This window comes from Taeniopygia guttata, chromosome 8 (genome assembly GCF_048771995.1).
Source record: "Taeniopygia guttata chromosome 8, bTaeGut7.mat, whole genome shotgun sequence".
NCBI lineage: Eukaryota > Metazoa > Chordata > Aves > Passeriformes > Estrildidae > Taeniopygia > Taeniopygia guttata.
This window is the reverse complement of record NC_133033.1, coordinates 15,672,329-15,697,553: the sequence shown is the minus strand read 5'-3', so window position 1 is coordinate 15,697,553 and position 25,225 is coordinate 15,672,329. Positions and strand designations below refer to the sequence as shown.

The 25,225-nt window shown below is 38.6% G+C and overlaps 1 protein-coding gene across 2 annotated transcripts; it reads right to left on the bottom strand.

Annotated features, from left to right (window-relative positions):
• Positions 1 to 645: 645 nt before the first annotated feature.
• ZNF326 (zinc finger protein 326) lies at positions 646 to 22,881 on the bottom strand. 2 transcript variants are annotated; one of them, XM_002194830.7, is made up of 13 exons: positions 22,748 to 22,881; positions 22,175 to 22,249; positions 16,456 to 16,582; positions 13,999 to 14,404; positions 11,127 to 11,325; positions 9,847 to 9,881; positions 8,866 to 8,953; positions 6,493 to 6,607; positions 6,045 to 6,192; positions 5,617 to 5,716; positions 4,266 to 4,396; positions 3,297 to 3,392; positions 646 to 1,361 (listed from the first exon to the last, which is right to left on the bottom strand). In XM_002194830.7, the coding sequence occupies exons 1-13, from the start codon at positions 22,761 to 22,763 to the stop codon at positions 1,200 to 1,202; spliced, it is 1,698 nt and encodes a 565-aa protein (XP_002194866.2). In that variant the 5' UTR covers positions 22,764 to 22,881; the 3' UTR covers positions 646 to 1,199. The 2 variants fall into 2 exon arrangements, with proteins under 2 accessions (XP_002194866.2, XP_030134995.1); XM_030279135.4 differs by lacking the exon at positions 22,175 to 22,249.
• Positions 22,882 to 25,225: the final 2,344 nt, after the last annotated feature.

Below are 25,225 nucleotides of genomic sequence, written 5' to 3'. Positions count from 1 at the left end.
GCCTAATATCTGAATCAAGTATTCCTCCGTAACACTTGCACACCTTCCCCAGTTCAAAAATATACCACTGAAAAAGCATATTGGTTTGCAGGTAAGATTTTAAGTATTTATATATATAAATATTTACCACCTCTACACAGCACAGCAATGACTACTTGTTATCACAATGGCTCTCCAAAAGAAATGTACAACATCACATTATGAGATTTTGAAAAAAAAATCCCTGTAACCACCACAGTGGTTACTGTGTCAAGTTACCTTATTTAGGGGAAAAAAGGTGCAAGTTACTTCACTGCACTTAGAACCAGTCAAATCAGACATTTTCAGTTCTTATTAGTCAAAAGCTACATCAGCAGGAGCCACAGAAAAAACACAGGTGTACCTGTAATTCCCAAGATAGACAAGAGTACACCACATGTGAACACACAAAGCACACTTCCCCCAGACACACTATGAGGGCCCAAGTACTTAGCAGTCCTGGCAGGTGGAGTCTGACTACATAAAAATTCAGCAATAAATAAGTCACTTAAGATGCAACTATAAACTTCAATTATAGTATCAATCAAGATTTAATTTGAAACTAGTTTAGTAGTCAGCATGGGAAAATTTTTGAAATACTTAAACTACAGACATTTAAAACAGTAATATTTCTTACGTATTTTATTGCTACAAACTGGTACATCTTATCACAAAAAGCTACAAGGCATATTATAAACACATACTCTATTATACAGAGTGCAATGCAGTCCCCCAAACAGCCACACTCAACAGCACAATTTTTGTAGTTACTCATCCTGTACTATGAGGTAAACATTTGTAAGCTTACACCATAAAGCTTTTAAAATATTTACCCCACAGACATGCCTTCCTTTTCAACTGATTAGACCAGAAGTTATTATATCCAACTTTCAGTACACACACCAAAAAAATAGGATGCTTAAAAAAATATACAACACAATGTTTTGATCAGCTTTAACAGTCAGTTTTCTATAAAAAGCTCAACTAAAATAGTCTTAATTTCATTTTAAACAAAATCGGAAACACAGAGGAATTATATAAACAAGTTCTCCATGGAATGGAATGCATGCATATGGTGGGGAACCTTCAGATCCATTTGAGACTATTAAAAAGTCTGAACCACTTGAAAGCAGAAATAAAAAGCTGGTTTGTCCCCACTAATTTATTTTCATTTCTTGCACTTAGTTATCTTCAGTGTGGTCTAAAGTGAAGTCAGTTTGTTCTTCAGTTTCTTCCTCCTCTTCTTCTTCCTCTTCCTCACCCTCAGCTGGCTCATCAGCTTTGTCTTCTTCCTCCGCTTGCTGCTCCTGAGCCTGATCATTAATTTCAAAAGGATTTTCACCCTGAAGTAGAAGATTGAAAACAAATACCTTGATATTTATTTCAAATATAAAGTTGTACTCCTCATTTCAGTGAATGAAAGGGGCAGCCACTAAGAAATGCTACATTATTTTATACAGCTTTTTAGTTGTGGGTTTTTTGCAAGAAAATCAAAACAGGTTGGATTTAAAACTAGCACACCACATCTTTATGCACATGGGAAACTGAGATCCCAATAAACTCGTTCAATGGAAGTGGAAATGGCACTGAGAAAAAGCCAAGTATGCTAAACACAGATTTCACTTCAACATTCAGTAATCAAAATTACATGCTTAAGTTTCAACATGTTTTAATTAAGAACTACAGCTGCTTCCCTTTTCTCCCCAATTAAAACCAAATTGGAACAGAAGAGTTTTGTTCTGCTTTTCCTTATTTACAGTCTTCATGCACTCTGAATATTTCTATGAAAAAAGGCACACTCCTCAAAAATGAATATGAAATCTAGAATTTATTACATTGACTAGCCTGAAATTCATTCCATTGCCAACCTAGAAAAATTATCCGTTTTCTCAGTACTTTAAACACATTAACATTATGGTTTCATATTTTCTCCGTTTCATACAATTGTTCAGCATGACATACCTCAGCCTTCCCCTGTTCATATACTTTTTAGATTTAACCCAAAGAAAGCAGAATTGAGACGATGTTATAACAAAGATTTCCCACTCTCCTGGAAGTCTGCAGGTCCTGAATGCATGAGTGCTCTGCTCCATCACATGCTGTATAACAAAACTGAACTCCTTCAGTCTCAGTTAATTATACACTTGAATAAGGTTGAAAGGGATTTGCATAACCAGGAGCCAGATACATCTTATTAAGCAGGTCCTGGTGAAAGTGTATTAAGTTCAGTCCACCACAGAAAATAGCAGTGCTAGTCATTGTGAAAACGTCAGTGGTCTCCTTGTGAAGACAATCTTGCAAGTTTTTCTCTCCTCTGTTTTTGAACTGATGAATGGCAAATTTCCATTCTCCCTTTTACCAGCCTCCCGCTAGGGGGCTGTATTGGACTACGCATACCACGCCTAAGGAACTGGGAAGAGGTGGCTGGAAACACCAGCAGGTATTCCAGGCTCTGCTACCATTTGCAGCCTTTCCTTAACACATACACAACAGTTGTCTGAAACTGATTCCCATACCCATCCATACATAATTTTTCAGGACAAGGCTAATTTGACATTTTAAATCACAATTAACTTGGCCACTGGCTCATACCTTGCTGTATTTCCAGAAGACAGTATTGTTTTGTCTGAAAGAGTCTTATTTTTATGGTACAGGCAGAATCATGAATCAGTTAAAGGTAATCCAGAAATAGCTATTACAGGGTCACTTAGCAAAGTAAGTGGCCCAGCAGAAAAGACTTTACACTTTGCTAAAATGAATTCACTTGTTTATCAGGCCACATATCTACAACACAGGCTTCCATGTCTTTTAAACGCTCTGATCCCATCAACTATTGTTATAAGATTTTGTATTTGTCATGAACCCTAAAAATTGTAGAGAATAAAAAGTAGCTGAGTAGTGTGCACACTATACTTCAGCACAAACCCACATGCTAGAGCTTTTGCTTCTAAATGTAAAGATGGGAGTAATTTGTGGTTTGTGCTCTGCAGTTAACATTACAAATTAAAGGCACTGCTGATGTATGCCTGAAGCTTTTTTTATTAGAGAATCCAATTTAAAATTGCCTAAATACAAGTTTTAAATGACAACCAAAAGCCGGTGAATCTGAAGATAGTAATTTTTGTTGCAAAACAATTTATCTGAGAATGCTTTTTGAATGGCAAAATACATTAAAAGTATATTCAATCTGTGAGCTATCTAAAAGAGAGGACTGAGGTTAAACTCTATCAACATGGAGAAAAGGGCAAACAATTATTTTCTTTCCATTTGCATCTTACCTTCACATAGAGCTCGTATCGTGCCTTGACTATAGGATTATTCAAGATGCTGGTGGCAGTAAGAACACTCTCCCTTTTTATTTGTTCTCTGTAGGCCTAGGAAACAAATTTGACAGTGAATAATTATCATGTTCCTATAATAACTATCACATGAATTTGAATTCATGGTCAGTTTCTGTAAATAAAATAATGAATATACTACAGTACGAACTGCTTGTTCTCAGTACGTAAGTCCAAACTACATAAACCTACCTAACCAATTAGGTTTAGTAGTGTTTATAGCTCGTTGCTTTAGCTTAATCAAAAGATGTGTCTTGCTTACATAATGGACTATAACCAGCTATCTGTTCTCATCTACAGACAACATCCAGGCTTTTCCATCAGTCTAACATATTGTTGAAGGTGATCCTGCTCATTTTCAGGGTCCCTTCCAACTCAAAACATTCTACAACATCCCACAATCACAGAAACTCATATTAAAAAAACCCATAACTTTACCAATCTTGCTTATTATCATACTCATGACACTCTTTCAACCCGTCTACCAGTCCTAAAGTTTGTCCCTGTTACAATTTATAATGATAAATACAACATGCCTGCTAATTCTAAACTGCTCTCAGCTGTCTTCAAATTAAAAAGATAATCACCAAAGATTTTTTGCTTTTCAATCTGAATAACAAAATGTTTCCAATACTTAAACTCTGTAAAGCATATCCTCATCAAAAGAAGAAGTGATTTCTAGTAACTCTGTCATGATTTTCTACTGGCAGCTATTAAGTACACCAGTATTTCATTAGCTGGGGTGCTTAAGTGCTGGCTACTTCCTGAGGTGTTAAACTTACAAAGTGCAATAAGGACATTACAGCTTTCTACAGAACAAGTCATATCAACAAGAACTTAGAAATTACTTGCACCAAGGACTGTAACACTTTTCATCTACTTATTTTTTAATAGTATGTCATATCTTACTTGTTTTCCTTTTGTGTGATCAGGAGATTTTAAGTGTTGCTGAACAGAACTGTGCAATGCAGGAACATAGACACTGCAAGCACTGCAGTGAACAGTCTCAACTTTCATCATATGGTCATCAGCCGTAACCCCTGCCAAAGAAGACGCAATAAATCATTAACACAAAAAGTGTTACTTTAGGCAACTGGAAAAGAAGCTTGTTTGTTTCTTACCCAAAAATTAAGAGCTCTCAGTTGTCAACATGTTTAACCACTGAGGAATAGTCACCTAAATTCAGGCATCAAAATTAGGCTCTCTGAGGGCAATATTGGAAGAGGAAGTTTTGCACTTCAATACTGCCTCTTCACCTCCTCACAGACTACACAAGACCCACGCAAGGTAGAAAAATGCAGCTATTTTCAAGCAACAATAACCAATATCCTTAAAAATACACACTTTGATACAGCAAACAAAGCTTGACTGAAGTCATTACACTTACTTTACCTTTTATAAAAACTAATTTACTTCCTTGCCCTCCCTCACTATCAAGAAGAAGCACATGAATCCAATTCCTCTTGCAATTTTAAATATTAGCTTGGTAACAGAACATTCTCATCAAAAAGGAAAATAGGCCCTCCAGTACTTAAAGAAAGTAATAAAGAATTTGTGGGATTGTTAAGATGTTGCCTATATCCATTTTTAAGTAGCTTTTAGTATTTAAGTTCAAATTAGGTAATACTGAAATAGAGTTATAGCCTAAAATAAAGACAGTCAAAGATGTCTCATCTGGTTGTAGCCCATATTCTGAAATCCCTCAAGCAAAGAAGGGGAGGATATGGCACAGCAAGGCAAGGACACATGAACTCCTCCAGAAAACTGTCTGTAGGGCAACCAAGGGGAAAAAAATTCCAGGCCGAGATGCCTCCTGGGTAAGCAAAAAATGCTCCAACTCTTCCTTTTTACACTGTCCCTCCAAACCACAGCAACTCTCATATTTACACTTTTCCAAATCCTTGCCATTGTATTTGACCACGATCTCCTTATTGCTTTATTATACTCTCTTTCAATCTACTGTATCCACCTCTTAGCACTCCTTATGCCTTATACTGAATGAGATTGTGGCAAAGCCTCCAGAATTGTTTGTCAGGCACCTAACACAATGTTCTCACCTTCCGACAAGGCCACTTGGATACCTAACTAACAAGGTTTGGCATCTCCTGCTGTGCTTCCATTCCACAGAAGGTATCAGAAATGAAGAAAGGAATCTTAACCAGGTCCAGAAAAGATGTGAAAACTAACTGGTTTTATGCATTTTATCAAATTCAAAGAAGAATGAAAGGAGAAAAGACCAGGAGAGCTCCAAATTACTCGCCTTCCATTATATCTTTTTCAGCAGCTTGGGAATTCTCCGTTTGGTTACTTGTCTGCTGCTTACGCATTGCTGTCTTCTTGAATTTATTCACCATACATTCCTACAATGGGAAAAAATTGTAAATACCTATGATGTACAATTGTCTGCATTCCAGTACTATCCCAGATTTTTAAAATTCAATACAGTTTATAATAAACAGTAAATAATTGTTATTACTTTTTAAGGCACTACTTTCAACTGTAAAAGTAACAGTACTTTACAGATTTTTCATTTGCTTAATTTGTTTGAACTTTTAGTAGGTATGTGCTGCACCAAAAGTCATCTACAAAATGATTAACGGTAAATAAAGTACATTTTGGAAATAAATGGTAAATTGTAACTATATTCTCATGTAAAAGTATTATACAGATCAAAAACAGCCGTCTTACATGAAGAAATTCCATCACTACTTTGTCAAATTTTGTTTGCTTCTGGATATGATCCAACGTCTCCTGGTGAGCTGCACTCTCCAGATGTGATTCAATTTCTTTTTCTTCAAACGTTCGAAACTTGCAAAATGAGCAAGTAAATGCCATTCTACCAAGAGAAATACATTAAATATTCTATTAAAACTCCTCAAAATGATGACACTTGACAAACCCAATCAGAAAGGGAACAGGAAAAGCATTCTTTGAAAAAGCCTAGCATTTACTTGAAGAAGTGAAAAATAAATTAAAAAAAAAACTAGAGTTTTTCTATTACAAAGGGTAAGTGCTACATTAATCAAATGTAATTTTGTTTTCCTAAAATCAGTCCAAAGGAAGAAACCATGTGTTCTTAGAGAGGCATTAAGGGCAAGAAAAACACTGTATGTAACACAGAAGTTACAGCACAAACCTGTACCCATCACCGTATTTTTCGCTGTTTTTTTCTCTTCTACGCCTTTGCTTCTCTCTTCTGGCCTCAATCCGCCGCTTTTCTTCTTCCTCACTTTTAGCTTCTCCTTTGCCATCTTAACATATAATTGAAGGATTAAAAACCAAATTCAAAACAAACAATAGCAGAAGTACCTGTCTCCTCCACAAACACTTCAAAATGCAGAGAAAGTCCCTGCAACAACATGGTTCCACGGCTTTCTTAAATGTTCTGAAAGTTTTGCTATGTTTTCCCCCTCTAGAGACAACCAATTTAAACACTTGCTTTCAACTTTGCACTCTAATTTACAATCATAAAAAAAATTCTGAGTTGAAGCAACTCCTTCCCTGTTGTGCTTAGCTATTAAAAAGGCCTCTTTAAGTAAGTGACCAGAAACACATAACTGGAAATGCATAGAGAAAAGCACAATTTTAAAATTCTCCCATGTTTTTAGAACACCCCTACAAAAAGGGGTCCCTTGCTACAGTCCCCTTACAAAATAAGGAAACCATCTAAAGGGCATCTCTTCTACTGAGATGGCAGGTCCCAAAAGTGAAAGCAAAGATTCTCATAAATGAGACAAGACAGTGTTGCTTCAAGGTATGGTACTCAAACTGAAATTCAACAACTTCATTATTTTTACCCACTAGATTTCACAGAAAAAAATTCCAAAGATTTTCAGCCAAAGAAATAAACCAGTTAATGGGGGTGGGGGAGGGAGAGACAAGGACAGACAGATTCACCACACAACAAAGTACCCAAGCAGATCTTCAGAGAAGATCTTGATTAAGTTACCACCTGGTATACAAGTAAAAGTACCAATGAGTAAATGAATATCATTTGATTCTACATTTAAGACTTCCAAGGACACTAACATTTTGCATAAGTACACTTATGTTTGTCTTTCCTATGTCTGCTTTCATAGTCTATGGACCAAGGGAAACAACTAGAATATTATTCAGTGGGTAGTTTCAGACCAGAAAAAAAGAGGATCACTTTGTTTTCTTTTACAGTTCAACCTTAGAAGAGAAGTCAGCCTCCAAGAAATCTATCTCCATCCAAACAGCAACAGAATGGAACATAAAATAGCACCATGCACAAAGACCAAGACTGCAAAACACCCTGCGGATCGAGAACATCTTCGTGACTAACAGCTCCTGATTATCCCAAGGTTTATCATTTTGTAGCAAAGAATTGTAAAATTTACTGTGATCCAGAGAGGAGAAAAACCTCTGTCCATGAGACTATTTTTAAAAAAATTCAAACTGAAAACAAAAAACCACCTACTAACCCACCGAGGCAATTCCCATACTGATCTCAGGACTTAAATTTCATCTAGTGCATTACCACTAACCCTGGAAATATTCAAAGGATCACTTGTTTTACCGCTGTAAAAACTAACTGGTATGATATTCTGTGGCATGAAATGGCCTCTATTTTGACCCTCAAGCTCATAAATTGAAGTGCCTCTCCTGTGATAAGCTGGGGAATGGAGACCTGAATCTATATATAAATTCAAAACTCCCTCTTTCATTCAGTGTACTTATGCAAACTTTAAAAAAAAAATAAACTCACACAACTTAAAAATAAACTCAAAATATTTACTATTACTTCAAGAAAAGAAACACTTATTTGCCTGCAAATTTCCAGCCCATCCTGCCATCAAATGAGACTATGCCATATGAAAATAGGGCAGAATACAAGGAAAGCGGGACTAAAAGTAATTTCAGCCTTACCACTGGATTTCTTTTTCTATGTGTCTGGAATCACTACAGCTAATACACACTTGAACTGATTTTATGAAAACTAAAAATAAACCTGTTTCATTAAGACTGTATATGAAACAGACCCTGCATTCCTGACAGTAGCTCTCCAAGGTAACTGAATCCACTTCATTAAAAGTGACTCACCTATGGTTTAAGGGTGAGGTTGATCAGCTAGTGGGATAAATAATAGGATATGGGTGAGGAACCAGTGGGATGAACAACATTCAAGCAACGGAATGGTAGCAGGTATAGAAGACCAGAATTTTTTTGCACAAAAATTTAAAAAAAAAACAAAAAAAAAAAACCACCAACCAACCAACCAAACAAAAAAACCCCTCACAACTACATATTGGAATGATCAAAGAGTAGAGACACAATAAGCATGAAAAAAACAATCAAGTAATGGATGGATGTTACAAACAACTGTATTTCCACAGCCTAAAATTTTGGCCTCTTAAAGCAAAAACCAGGCAGCCCTACTACAAAATAACTACTAGAGTTCATAAATACAGGCTTCCAAAATGTATTCTCTCGAAGTCTCACAAATAGAATACCTACAATACCTACCTGACAAAGCAAATTGACTCACCTCCAAAAGTCTGATATCCAAGATCATAAGCATCTCTTGTAAAGTCTTCATATATAACAACTGCACCACTTGTGTCGACTTCAATTTCCTAATAAAGTCAAATCCATAAATTAAAAATGCCATTCTACATCCAGAAAGGAAGCGTAATTTACATTATTTCTACTGATCTGTTACTTGCTATTTTTTAAATATGACAGTGAAAGTGAATTATCTTGTGGAATTCCATGTACAAACACTTCTAGCTCTGCATTTCTCCATAATGCCTTACTGAATTATTTTCATAATCAAAATTGTTTTCTATATAAACATTTTGACTTCCAATCCAGACTTTTACTTAGCTGAGAAGGTGTTAATACCCTCACTCAAACAGAAGGGAAATGCCATTCCATTCTTGCAACATTAAATCAGGATACATATATATATATATTTATTTATATATACACACACATTTGCTTAGCTTACTAGTAACGCTCTCACACTGTTGCAACTGATCTGTCTGAAGGGACTAATCTTCCCACCCTATCAGAGAACACCTTTTAACACTGACCCTTTTTTATTTACCCTCTCTCTTTGATGTGTCTTATGTCTTAGCCATTTCTCCTCACTTCTGTTTAGTGATCTCCTTTGTACCCACCCAAGTAGGTCATAGCTGCATGAGCTCAAGCTGTCTGCCTGTGGCAACAGGAGAAGTGCTCATATGAGAGCTCTCTTGTGCATTACATGAACAGGTAGGGTCTACAAATACGCCTTAAAATTCACTTTCCAGGCTATCTGCACAAGCTACATCTTTCACTCAAAATCAACTGCCACCAAAATAAGATTGTTTTAGATAAAGTGAAAATAAAAACAAGATCATGTTCAGAAAAACTTATCTAGTTTAATGTTCACTTTGGTAACTCTAGCTTAAGAATTATGTGTCTTCAGGTATACTATGTGAACTTCTCAAGAAACAAAACATTTTCCAGTTCTGGGAATCTTTACCTCTACAGTAGAATCCTGGTAAGATGTCTTCATGTCTATTAACAGAAAATGAGAAACAATGTAAAAATGCTGTCACTGACAAGTCATTTTAAGACAATAAGATATTTAGGAAAAAAGTCAGCTTGTTATGCAGGGAAGATTGTCTACATTTACAATTTATCATAGTGTAGTAATACTGTTAAGGTAAATAATTCTAAGGTAAAATCAGTTACCTCAGAATTACAAACTAAACACTTTTAGAAGCAATCACATATATCTAAATCCAAAACAAGCATTTCAAGGTTGAAAGCACAAAACAATTCTGAGATATATTTTCATTAATACAACAGATACCAAATGCATCGAAGTTTCTCTTAGTTGTTACCCACTTTTTAGTTTTCAACTACATGGTACTGCTTAGGTCTTTCAGTTCAATTTTCAGAAACTGTGTTAAACTACTCAACATTTTCTTTCCCCTAATCTCAGAGCCACAGGACAGGCTGCATTCTAGCATTGGATTTCTGTTCACAATACATAATATTCAAGTTTACATTCCTTCAAAGCAAGTACTTAATTCAAACCTCACTAGTGACTTTTTTCTCCAAGTTTGACTGCAATATAAAAATTTAGTATTAGAGTTGTAGAATAACTTTATGGAATTTAAAGAAACCAAGCATCACTAATACAATTTGCAGTTTGGATTTAGTTCAATCTATCTCATTTACAGTTCTTCTTGTCATTAGAGCATTTAATTTACAAGTCGGAGTAATTTCTTTCTGCCTCTCATAAATCATTATGTAACAGTTTTCGCCATTTTTGCAATTTCCTTCCTTTTCCCTCTCCTCTTCACCCACGCCTTATATCTTTATTTTAACTGCATCACAGCTGATGCATTACTTTTTATATCCAAGGAATTTGGACAGCAGGGCCCAGTCTCATGCAAGAGCACGTTTTGGTATTTGCCAGGCATTGTCTCTTCAGACAACCTGAGCTCTGACATTATTTTTAGTGGCGTAAATTTGCCTCCAGGAAGCATCATCATGAAGTCTCAAGGAGATATTCTTCAATAGTACATGTCTGAACACACCAAAATAATCAGTATCATTTAGCAAATTATCTTTGCAGTAGAAAAGTTAGACATGCAAATTCCTAAAATCCACCGTGAACTATTTGAAAGGTAGAAAATGTAGAATTACAAAACAGCATATGCAGCCCTCTTTCTGAATAGTAAAACTAAGTAATTACTAATGAATAAAAAAATCAGTAATTTTAACTTAAAAGCTTTGACACTTGCTACTTACTAGGTGATTTTTTCTGGCTCAGCTTCAAAATAGGCTTTGTCATTTTGGGTTTCTTGATAAATGTCCCACCAGGTTTGTTATATGGCTGTGGTATCATTTTTCTTTTTATTCCTCTTGCAGCAACTGCTGCAGGACTGGGTTTGTTATGATAGTCAACGACAATTCCAGGTCTGTGCATTCCGCCAAAGTCTCCCATATGCTGAAAATTAGTGAAATCAAGAGGAAGGCATTAGTATATGAAAGCAATGTCAATAAAACAACTACTTGGTCCAGTATGACTGTGACCTTAACTAAAATCTATGTTCTAGAGCAAAATCCAGGAGGAAACTTAAGCTCCTGGTCTGTTCATTTGTGCAATGTCTTTGTGTTTGTCCAGTAGAACTAATACTTATTCATAAACTGTGTTTCTGCTTATTCAGAACCATTGTCCAGGCAATGAACATATCTGTCATATCTCAGCCTAACATCTTGGCTCCTCTCTTCAGATTCTCTAGATAATTAATTCCATCTGCCTCTGGGAAAACAAAAAAGAGTTTAACAACTCAGTTCCAACACTAAGGGAAAAAAAAAAAAAGAAGCTTTAAAAAAAAACTTCCTTACTTTGCATCTTACACAAAATTATATAGTAGTGATTTGAAAACTGAGTAAAGAAGGTTGCCCAGTGTTTAACACTGATTGATTGAAGGAAGCCCATTCTTTCTTTTATCTATCTTTCCACTCAATTCAGTAAAATCAGAATTTTTAAGTTGGGCCTGGAGAGTGATATAAAAACAATGCAGCAATAGGAATGAAAATTTCATTGAAAGACTAAACCTTTCCACTATTTCTAAAATTATGTAGTCATGTAAGTCATGTTGATCAAAACATAAGTCATTTGGGGATACTTGTATATGAAAGTTACCTCTCTGAAGACTATAAACAAGTAATCTGAAGAGGGGAATTTAGGTAGCTGGAATATTTTCAGAAGTGCTAACATACTTCTTAATATTAACTCAATTGGTTGATTAATAAAGGGTAGAAGAGAGCCCACAGACTGGATGAGTGACTTGGATAAGCAGAAATATATCTCTTTCCATGAGAAGAGAATTAATATTACACTGTCAAACGAACATAAAAATAACTTCAAAACCCTTAAGAAAAGTATGACTTCTTAAAAGCAGATTTTAAATGACAGAATGCACCAAAACAGGCACTTTCCAGAATCAGAAGTCCATGCACAAGACCTCCATGTTAATTTATTTAGCGGAGCTAGCTATAGACCATCTAGCACGTACATTTATATCAGACAAATTTGACATGAAGTACGCACTTGATAATTTCAAATTCAGCTTTTTTTAAGTAGTCGATCTACCTATTAAAGGTGCAATGCATTTTACATACGGTAAGTAGTCTAGCCTTTACATTCTCCTTCATTACATAAAAGACTAAAAGAATAAATTCCAAAAGCAAATTAAAAAAACTCAATTGTAACTCTGCACAAAGCTTTCAGATCTAAATGAGTTCTGAAAGAACAGCATAAAGGCTTAAGAATGTAACATTTTCAGCTTCACAAGCAGAGAAATGAAGATTAGAATCTTTTTCTCATACCATGCTACATGCTAGCTAACAGCCATGTGCAAATCTGAGCTAAAAGTTGAATATGGCAACTACAATACTCAAGAATGGTGCAAAGTAGACTTTCTGGAACAAAACCACCACGCATGTTAAGCATATAAAAGACCCATTTAAAAATAATTTGCCTCTACACTTCAAGCTGCATAGTTTAAACTTAAAGAATCACTGCCCAAAGAAATATAGCACGCTCAGAAATTTTAAAAGGTAAGTTACACCTAGAGGTACAGGCAGAAAGGTGTTCGCTGAGTATTTCGTGCTTAAAAAAAATAATCAAAATTGTGATTATAAAACCAAGACAAAGGGACACCATCAACCTAAAGTTAGTATCTCTGTCAGGTTTGGGGTTTTTTATTTATTCTCTTCTGCTGTGTTTTTTTCCCCCCTAGCTCATTTAACATCAAGCATTACTTCCTCAAACTAATCCACTATTTTGCATAGTTAATAATGCTGTTTCTCGGACATATACTTTTTACATCCCATACTGGAAAGGAACCCACTGAGAGGCACTTAGACCTTAAGTCTTCAAAACAAATACATGTAAGAGGACTAGGCACACTGTGTGGAAATTAATTTCAGTTCTGTGGAAGGACCGGATTTCAAGTTGATGATGCCCCTTTAACCATGCTTTAATTCTAAGAAAGAATCACTGTAGCTGCTAACCACTCACCTTTGCCATTTCCTCTCCACCACCCTTCTAGTAAACAAGTCAGAGTAAGAATTAAGTTTAAAAGAAGACTTGATGTTTGATAAAACATGTACTCAACATATTAAAGAATCAGCTCAACTTTTCCCTTTACATGAACCAAAAACTGATCTAGCGTTCACAACCTGGGTTTTATTTTTTGCTTATACATTGCACCTTTAACCTACTCAAAACTTCAGAAGTCTTTGAATTCAACTTTCACAATATTCATAAATTTCCCCACCAGCAGCAGAGATGCTAGTGTTTACAAGGAAAAATGGAAGTCCTTTTAATCCCTTTTAGACCAAACCTACTACTTTTATCTTCACCTTTCAAACAAAAGGAGAGATTTAACAAACCTTATCAACTAGTCTATTACTCATTACTTTCAGCAGAAAGAGGGACTGGGTTCTACTTGAAGACAGCTTCAAAGGGATAAACAATATTGCCAACCATGATTGTTTGCTTGGACAAAACCCCCACACTGTACTGAACAGTGCATTCATTTTAAAGCAGTGGTCTTGAAAGGGTTTAAAAGAGTCTAGTGAAAAGAATCTGAAAAGATTCTGTACTTACTCCTCGGCCTCGGCCTCTGCCTGTTGATGGTCCTCCAAAAGCATCATAGTTTCTGCTTCCAAATCCACTTTCAGGATAAGCAGGCGTTCCTCTCCCCCGAGAGCCTACAGGTGCAGGCTTCATATGGGGTGAAGAAAAACTGCTGTAGGAAGAGTAACTCTCTCTTCCTCTGTCCTCCATAAACCCAGGCCTCAATTTTGAACGGGAGTAAGGTGCTTCCCAGCTAGACCCGCCCTGGTTTCTACCTCCGAAAGAGTCAAGGCTATTCCGGTAGGAGTTGTCAAATCGACCACCATAACTACCTCCGAAGCGGCTTTGTTCGGGTTCATTATAACCATAGCCAGATCTGTACAGATCTCGCCCACCCAGAGAAGACCCGGAGTCGTAAGACTCATAAGGTCCAAACCTGGAAAAGTTGCACAGTGAGGAGAAAAAAAAGTAAGCTTACTAATGTTATACATTTCAAAAGACAAGTTATCAGTTGACATTTATCAACTAAAATCAATTTATTACTATACTGATCTGTACAGTTGTGTTATTGTTTAATCTTGATTAGGGCTGGGCAATTCACACTATGACCAGACAGAAAGCTATCTGAGCCATTTTTGCTACAAACAATTCTAAAGTTCAGTATACCTGAACTTTGTTTACTTAAATTTTCAGCAACATTTATTTACTAAAACATTATTGGAGCCCAGCCCTAGTCTCACAAAAATAATCACCTGCAGACATTCAAAACCTAGTCAAACTCCCCTTTCTTCAAAATCATACCCTCACAGTCTAACAGTTAAACAGCAGTTAAAAGGCAGCTTAGTTCTGAACTGAGAAAAAAAGAAAAAAATTTGGCTTTTTTAGTGGTACAGTTGTGAGTTCCAAGTACCTACAGTTCTCAATTTAAAGGAAAAATACATATGCTCTTCTGTTCACACTTGTTCTTTCTGGAATTTTTTTTCCTTGTAAAATTCAGTCTCACAATCAAAAAAAGTTCACGGACTTCAGTGTATCCAGCTTTCACTTGCAGACCATTAGGTCTAGCAACTCAAGATTCTGCAAGTCTCCCCAACGCATGCACAGTGGACAAAAAAAAGTCTTTGGAATTTCAGAGTAAAGCAACAAGGAGCTACAATCTTCAACTATTTATCAAGACTTTGCTTTGCCTAGGACATGGGCAGAGTCAGGCTAGAAATCAGTATCTGCAACTGCCTGGAAGGGAAACACATTAGTGTCCCTGCAGGGTTATAACAGGGTGATTAAGCAGCTGGGAAAGACAATCCCTTAACTGATACAATACAACCTACAAGAGACTCAACTTACTAACTGCACTACAGTAAACTGAATGCCTTCATTTTAAAATCTGTTCATGTCAGAAGACTCAAAGATACACAGAAAATGACACTTGAAAAAGTCCATGCATAACATTAGGTTACACAGCAAGCGACATTTTGGTGTTCAAATAGTCATTCAACCTCCATCATATGCAGATTACTATATGGTAGGTACGGCTCATTCCTGAATCTCTGCTCAGACTTGTAAATCAATACCAACGTTCATTATTAAACAAGTTATACTTAACTAAAATGCTTAATAGAACCGAGCAGCAAGACACAACACTTCTTCAGCCTCCCTCTTTAGTATTGTCCTTCCCCAGTGGCACCACAGTGACTACAGACAGGAACCACACGGTAATATGGCAACAGCCAGACAAAATTCAAGGATGCACACAAGAAAACCATCAGATTATCTAAGTTTTCTTCACATTTTATCTCCTCCAAGACAGAGTCACTACTCTGAAATGCATGCTTCTTTGAATGCAATTTTAAGACCTAAATCAAATCAGCTGCTCCCTATTGTTTTCATCTGAAAGAGCAAATAGTACCCTAGTATTAAATACACAACTTTCAGACCACTGCATCAGAATTTTTAGTTTTAGATTATTCCATCTTACAAAGCAGCCCAGAACATGCACACAGTTTCAAGTGTAATCAGTACCTTCCAATGAAATAATCTGGACATGACTTTCAGATTCAATACCAAGATCACTCGACCACTGCACATTTAAACCAAAGAACACATACCCTAAATGTTCCTTGAAAACGGAATGTTGATAGATTCAGTCTAAGACACTAAACCAATTAGTTCTAGTCTGCTATGTCAGAAATGGTGTGTCAGGCCAATCAACTAGAAATTGCTGGGCAATACTGAAAAAACAAAACTTTTGCTATTTTCATTCAGACGCACTGTTCCGCTGTCAAAACTTTTCCACAAAAATGCTGATTATTACAAGAATCTAGCACTTACAGTTTAGTATTTGCCAGTATTTATCAAACATGAAGACTCAGAATAAAAGTGCTCATACAAAATCGTAACAACATGCCTCAGGAACACTTAAGTTAGAAGAATGATTTAAACTTAAATTGGATTTGATAGATTCTTGGGACAACTGAAGGATTATTTTACCTGTTACCACCACCACCACCTCCTCCGCCTCCACCTCCATGACTCTCCATCCCATAGGATTGGTTAAGGTAAGAGTCCATGGATCGTGGGCCACCATAGCCTCCATGCCCATAATCCCGGTCCATGTCTAAAAAAAGAGCAGAAAAATGTTTATAAAGAAAGCAAGTGAGAATTCCCATTAAGTAATCTAGTTTAAATTCTTAATTTCCATCAGCTGGAATCATCATAAATTAAGAAAATTAAATGAAGATACCTGATGTAGAATATGTCTGAAGTTGTAGAGAATTAATACCACTTCCAACCCTTTAAGAATACAAAGAGCTCTCTCTATACAATGCCCCAAGAAACCTTCACTCACATTGAGAGACCCTAGGTCAAGGTTACAAGCTGTCATGCTGCAGTGCAGGCTCTGTATATAGGCTACAGTCAAACAAAAGAATTTTCTGCCCTCTAGCACGAACAAAAATCCACCCAAATCAGCACTGAGCTGCAGGTCACTAACTGCGTTAAGGTGCCGGTATTTCATGGTCGAACTGATGTCACTTCATAACATCTCAGCATCTTGTAATGAATTCTGGCAAAAGAACCGACTTCCTCCTCATCACCGGAAGGTCTACGTAAAAATTCTGGGCAAATAATCACTCAAGTTCAAAGCACTAAAACAAAGCTGCAGATCTGCATAAAGAGTATGATCCACTGTCTTCCTGCAATGTACACAATCTGCACTTCACTGGCATTCTGGAGACCAAAAATGCTTCCCAGCACCAACCAACAACAAGGTTTGGGTAATACCAAGAAAACCTGGCAAGTCAAGATTCACAGAAAAAGTAACACAGAGAAGGAATACACAATGAACACAGGAAGGATAAAAATAAAACCAAGTAGCTGTTTACTCTGACAAGAGAGAGTATTTTATACATTTCAGTATCTCCACATGTAAACCACTGACTTTTTCAGGACAATTAGCTCTCTTGAAGTCATAACAAGTTGTCCTATTAAAAGAAATACAGTAACTCTCTGTGCTTATCATTTAATGAAAATAACTGTAGTGCTGAAAATACATATATAAATTATATCCCATTTGTACCTAGGTCTTGTCAGAACCAAGTCATTGTAATTTACTTCTATCTATCAACAATGAGAATTCTGCAAATGATATTATGACTAACACTTTTACATAGATATTTCTAGCATGCCTGAACAGAGACTCCAACATATCAAGACCTACTGCTGATTTTTTATTCTAATGATCATAGGTACTTTACAAAAAATCAGAGGTCATGCTTCTGGGAAAAGAAAAAAACTTTTAACATAGAAGTCACCTTTTCATATTCTGAACATACAATAAAGATTCAAAAACCAAAGCACAAAAAAATATTTTCAAAATACTGATTATGTAGCACCACCTATCACCAACTTAAATTGCTAAGAGTTACTGCAAAAAGAAATGGAGGAGGCTTCTAATAAAAACATCTAATGTTTCTCTCTGGTGTTTCTGAATGATCTGCCACTTAATCTAGCATAAGACTGTATACATAAAGATGCAGACCAGCAAAGAGAAGATAGTCAAGAAAATAACCTCAGTTTCACAGAAATTAAGACTGACCATAGGATCATCTAACCTCAGATCCAGGTTGTAGGTTTTTTAATACAGGACAACTAATCAAAAGACACTGACATTCTGAAAACTGACATACCTGACCTGAAAGCACCTAATAATTCACCTTAGTTTCACCTGTTCCCTATTCTCTACAGGCTCTAAGATGTCACAAAATCAGTGAGGTTAAGAATTGAGAACTGAATCAACCATCCAAAAAGGCAGAACACAACATACTGTCAAGATCCCTGCCACTGCAATGCAATTCTACTACAGCACATGAACTAAGGACCAGTGTTATGCATATGCCACCAGTTCAGCATTGGAAAAACAAAAAAAACATTAATGTGCAAAGAACTCTTTAAAAAACCGGCTTAAAAAGCATCATTTTGAAAAATATTTTTAGTCTAGAATTTTTAGCATGAAAGCAAACACTAAGATACGATTTACAATCACAGGGTAACTCATCCACACTTGCTCAACACTCCTTAGTTCATGTTACATAACATCAGCAGTCTTGCTATAGAGCTATGCCAGTCCCTTAAATCCTCAAACCCTTGCCTTCAGGACATCACCACCATCGCCTCCCTAACACTGAACAATTTATTCATCCCTTTCCAGACTCACTGCCCGGCATTTACCTACATTATAATATACTCACATTTGAAAATAAGTTAACACAGCATACAAAAAGTACAAAGACATGAAGAGGGATGATGACCTGAATGATTTACTGCAAGAAACTGGAGGGACCAAATGAGATTTACAAGTAACAAGCTAAAGAAGGATCCAAGTCACTTGTCATAGAACAGACATACAAGTCCCAGAACTGAGTTACAAGTAGTAAGTTACTAATGATTAACAATGATTTAAGACAGAAACTGGATAAATTAACTGACAAGAAATTCAAGACATGTGTAACACAGACTATGACTGAGAAAGTCCTCAAGCTGCAAACCAGTGAAGGCATATAAATACACAAAAAGAGTACTTGTACGTCTTGTTCCATGTCTCCAAACACAGAGTAACACGCAGGATATTGGTGAGGTAGGATAGACACTTTTGACCTGATCTACTAAAGGTGATCTTATAAACTCCTTCCAACTATTTCATTAACTGTTCCACACTGCTGATCAGTTAATCTATCATTCCAACCACTGCCCTCCCGGTTCAACCATCAGCTGCAAACTTTACCAAACATTCCTACATTTTATACTTCATGCATGACCAGAGCATGACCAAAAAACTGCATTCAACTTAACAAGTATAGTATTTCTTCAGGTATTAAAATTTATTCTGAAAGTATGTTCTTCAGACAAGCTTTATCCTAAAAAGGGGAAAACATACAACACAGCAGTAAATATTCATTTAGATACATGAAAATAGAAAGGACTTTAATGTAGTAAATGATTAATAATCATTGTCATCACCAGTAGAGACATAGAGAAATTCCCTGTCTGTGCAGACTAAATTTGAAATTGTTTCACATGCTGAGAGAACATGTATTTAAGCACTACAAAAAAAAACCAGCAGGAATTGTATTCCAGTGTCTCAAACCAAAAATTCTAAATAGTAGTTCATTTAAGTTTGAATAGTAACTGCTTATCAAAGAAACCTTTGAAGAAACATTATATCTGTGTATCTGTGAAAATCACAGAAATTAAAAAACAGTGGTCCATATTTGCTCGTAAAGTTTAAAAAGGAAGAGACAGATCCTCTGAGATGAAGGCATTATCAAAGCATCTGAAACAAAGATTTTATTAACAGAATAAATTAGGTTTTGGCATATGCAGCTTTTTGCATAAATACCCTGTGGATGAATGAGCCACTGAACTTAAGTATGGAAATACAAGAACTTGCAAAGAACTGTCCGGTTTTTAATTTCTAGATTGTATTGAACTTGTATTGAAAAGAGGGAAGAAGGTCTACTTAAAAGGTGAAAATAATATGTTGCCTCTAAAATAAAAAGAATGGGATACTGAAACATAAGTTTAATTTAAAAATTAAAATGTTAATGTATATGTATTTCTTCAGATTAATTAAAGAAAAAAAAAAAGAAGTCATATTTGGTAGAGAGATTGTTTAAAATAGCTGCAAAATAAATCTTAATAGCCAGTGAAGAAAAAGCAAATTTTCCAAAGGAAAAGAACTATAAAGCAAACAAACAGTAGGCAAGACTCAGAATCTCTTGGCACAAAGAACTCCATTTAAAAGAAAAAGCATTAGAGCAGAGAACATTGAAATCATATTCACAGCATAAAGACAAGAAATTATTTTAAGCAGTGTGCTCGATGTGAAGCAGATAAAAAGGCTTCATAAAATGGGAAATGAGAAAGATCTTGCAAAATAAATTATAAATTAAAAAAGCTAAATTTTGATTACCAGAAGCTTAAGGGTCCGTTATGCAATGGGAAGCAGTATTTTTTCCAGGCACATTATATTTTTATAAAACCATGCCTAGGTTGTTCAGATCACAACCTTGTCATTAGGCCACTTTCACTTCCAGATTAAAAGGACATTAGTTGCAGTAACTAAAATATTAACATTAATATTTCTGCTAACCATACTAACAATTTATTCCAAAGAGCATATCAACTCTGGGCTCAAACTGAGCCGTCAAGAAGGGACAATGGTGCAATCACGGGAGTCAGACACACAACTGAAAGTGCTTCCCACTGGCTGAAAGTCTCCAACAGGAAGAACCTTGCCAAAAGCTCAAATGAAAACTATCAAAGATGAGAATTCTCAACATCCACCCTCTGTTGCCTGTCTTCTGAACCTCACAAAACAGCCTTCAGTCTCCCGTTCAGAATCTGGGTAAAACAATTTTTATGCATGCCTTGCTCATGTACATACAATGTATAAACAGTCACAGTAAAAGTTTCAAGCTGCATACATCATTATTAAAATTTTGTAATAATTACAAATAACAGAAAGTTTAATTAACGCTATGAAAACTATTATTACAGAGACAAATGAAAGGAACACTCTAATTGTACAATACATATTTGATTAATTACTTCCCCTACAATGAGCCTGGATTCAGTTTAATATTTGTGTCATCAGATCTCAGAAAAGCAAGTTCTGGTTAAGAGTTATAGTGAATATTCCAATAAGATACTTAGACTGGCAGTTAAAAATAACTTCTCATTCTAAAAATCAAGTGGACATTTAATTAGGACTCAGTACAGAAGATGAAAACACAGGGCAATATATTTATTTATTTACTATTTATGTATTTTACTATGCAGAAAGATAAAACACAAAATAATATAATTGGGGGGAAAAAAACTAAGACTCAAGAAATGTGTCACAAAATTATATTGCAATCAAAGATGCATCTGTAATACAACGTGGTATTTCCATATAACAGCCAGCAAGAGTGCCAAGACATCCAACAACAAGCAGTTATTTGACAGGATCTGTAAACGCAGCTTGGATACAGTATCAGTAAAGCTTTTATATTAAGATCCTTTTAACACTTGCTTGCATGCTGGCAACAGATGTCAAAACATTTCTGGAGTCTTTTCTAAACTCATAACCTTGATCATCCTACCAAAGTATGTGCATTCCTTTTTGTTTTATCTACATAGTACTTTTGACAGTGCAAAAAAAAAAAAAAAAAAGGTAACTTTTACGCTTGGCTTTATATTGTTTCCTATACTCCTTTCTAAACTGTTAGTTAAAGTAAACTTCAGAGGGGAAAAAGTAAGTAAAACCCAAGCAGTTACAGGTTCTGTTTTTTATAAAAAATGAAAATATCTTTTAACAGAAATAGTACTCTTTAAGAATATATGGTTTATGTAAAAAAAAGCATAATCAAGAATATATGGTTTATGTAAAAAAAAGCATAATCTTAAGAAAAGGCTGTATTTCTACCCCATCCCCCCATCCCCACTCTTTTTTCTCACAGTTTTTCATTTGGAACGTACAGTTCACGTTGACATGCCCAAGATGAAAATCAAGTCTCACTCCCAGACAGTTACCACTCCTCCAGAAAACATCATGAGCACTCAAACCATGTTACGCACTTTTAAAAACCCGTTTCCTTTTTCGTTTTTGTTAACACTGACTGTTCAGCCCCAACTCTTTTTACAGGTTAGACGTATTTATAGCTCATACCTGAGACTGACCCACTGGGCATGTTCACACCACAATGCATGGGGGTATCTGGGAATCTCCAATCTCTGTCTTCAGCTGGAGAGGATGGGTCAGTGAGAATGACTTAGTGCTTAGCAAGAGCTGGAGGGGAGAGACAGGGAGCCGCAACAAGAGGCGGCTCTCTCTCCTGTCGGATCTCCAGGCTCCTGACACGACCCCCTCAAAGAGCTCGCCCCGAGCTCCCCCCGGCTCTGCCCGCGCCCCCCGCCCGCCACCGCCCCCTCGCCCCCCGCTCCCCCGCGCCCCAGGGCGCCTCGCCCCGCGGAGCGCCGCCCCCGCCCGCGCTCCCGCCCGCCCGCCCGCGCCACCCCCGGGGAGGGCCCTCCTCCCGCGCAGCCCTCCCGCCGCCGGCCGCCGCCGCAGCTCCCCCGGCCCGGCAGTGGCGGCAGGCTCGGAGGACGAGGACGTGGGTGAGGGGGGCTCCGTCCTGCGCGTAACAAAGCGGCCGCTGCCATTTTGAGTCACAGCCGGGCCCCACGGCGGCAGCGGTGGCGGCGGCCGGGCCCTGCCCTTGCAGCGGGGGAGCGCCCTCACCTTCCCCGTAGTCCATGGCGGCGGCGGCGGGCGCTGCTGGCGGGAAGGCAGTGGCGGCCCCGGCGGCTCCCAATGGCGCCCTCCACCACAACGAGGCGAGGCGGGACGCGCGCGCTGCACGCACGGCCACGGCGCGCGCCGATTGGCTCGGCCGCCGCATCACGTGACCGGGCCGGCCTGCAGGGAGCGCGAGCTCGGGCCCGCCGCGCACAGCGCCGCGCCCGGGGCCCGGCCCGGCTGGGTCACGAGGGAGGCTGCGCGGCGGCCATTTTGGGCCCTGGCAGCCGCCATTTTGTGTTCTGGCGTCGGGCCCTGTCATGCTTGAAGTCGCTGCAGGACGAGGAGTGGCGAGAGATGTGCGCCATCACCCTCCCACACGCGCCCAGCGGGCCCGCTGAAGTCAGGCAGTGCCTGGCGGGACTGAGCCTTCAATGGAGTCCCTGCAGCTGCACAGCCCTGGGCATGAGGTGCCCTGTCCATGGACCCTGCCAGTTCCCAGTGTGGAACTGCGTGCTGCGTCACGCAAACCAAGCGGCTTTGCGAAATAAACCGTTTGTTTAAGAAATGCCCTCTGTGATGCCCCGCTTTGAGGAGCCTGACACCACCAGTTCACCCGTGGAAGAAATTCTTTACTGCATGGGTTATGAGACACTGTCTAGTGGGAGGTGTTCCTGCCCTTGGCCAGGAGTGGGAGGGGGTTAGGGTTGGGACTAGATGATCTTTAAGATTCTTTCCAACCTCTTAACATACTATGATTCAGTGATTCTGTGATGCATCAGTCCCCAGGCAAAGTATTTTGTGTCTGTAACAGGCGGCACTGAAACACTCAAAATGGCTGATGTTAAAACACAGACTTCATTTGAGGTTGGCTGTAAGGTAATGCTGTGCTCCTCTACGCAGCCAAAAGATTTGAAGAAACAGGATTCACCCAAACACATGATCATGTGAAAATCCTCAACGGATCTGTGTGAAGTTCACATGAGGAGTATGCCACTCCTTAAGAGTTTTTTAATGTTTTATACAACCCTGAAAGAAACAAAAAGAAAGGGGGAAAACCAGAAAATAATAAGAAAAAATATATATGAGATGGTAATGAGCAGATCTGGTACAGAAAACCTGGGAAAATGTCTCTGAGGACAGGCCGTGTGTGAACTTCCAGGCTGTACAAGCAAGCAAAGCCACCCTCTCATGGGTTTTGATTTTGCCGGGGAATCAGGGCTTCCTTCAGCCTCGGGCGGCTGTAACATTTTCTCGCCATCCGCAAAGTAATAAAAGCTCCACCACAGGCACGCAGGGTTTGAGTCACCAAGGGGAAGAGTGGAGATGGGGCTAACGCCGAGGGGAGAGCGGAGATCCATCGGGCTAAGGCCGAGGGGAGAGCGGAGATCCATCGGGCTAACGCCGAGGGGAGAGCGGAGATCGATCGGGCTAACGCCGAGGGGAGAGCGGAGATCCATCGGGCTAACGCCGAGGGGAGAGCGGAGATCCATCGGGCTAACGCCGAGGGGAGAGCGGAGATGGATCGGGCTAACGCCGAGGGGAGAGCGGAGATCGATCGGACTAACGCCGAGGGGAGAGCGGAGATCCATCGGGCTAACGCCGAGGGGAGAGCGGAGATCGATCGGGCTAACGCCGAGGAGATGGGGCCAAGGCCGAGCCCGCGGGCGGCCGGGCGCAGTTCCGCGCGGCGGGCGCTGGGGGGCGGCAGAGCCGAGCGCAAGCGCCGCGCTCATCCCCGCCGAGGGCGGCCCTGCCGTCGGCTGTACCGCCGGCCTCTCCCTCACACACACCGTGCGCTTGGGCACGGCGATGACTCCAAGGTGCAAATATCCCTCACACAACCCTCTCGGTACCCCTATCCCTCTACACGTGCAGACCAGACAGAGTTTTTTTGCACTGAACGTGAGATTCATATAGTAGACGTTTTCCTGAATGTCCGGGGCTGTACATCTCGTGTTTGCAACGCAGCAGCCTCTTTTCTGCAGCCTTTTGTGATGGTCCAGCCTGATCCTTAAGACTCGTGTTTGTGAACAGACAAATGAACCAGCATCCCGCTGCCCTATAGCTCTGAAGGGATAACCAACGGTATGCCAGGGGAAACAAAAAAGAATGAGATGCATTGGAAAAGGGAAATAAAAAGGACTGTTTGCAGGGTAGCAGGCTGCTGGTCAGTGTGTTTGTGTGACTGAGCCTTATGGCTAATTGCCACTGTCTGTCTGATCTTTTCAAATTCTTTTTTTATCTATTTTTTCATGTGATTGACTGTGTCTTCTGTTCTGAGTCCATGCATATGAGCTGATAATGAACGCTGAGCCAGTCGATTTGGTGAGTCACATGAGCAGTCTGGGAGAGAAGTGCTGGGAGACCCTTGAAGGATTTTTCCCTATGCACACATCCTTAGAAGCAGGATCAGGCTATGCATGCTGCCTGCCTACATGTTGGGAGTCTCTAAATACCAAGACTGAGAATAGGCAGAAG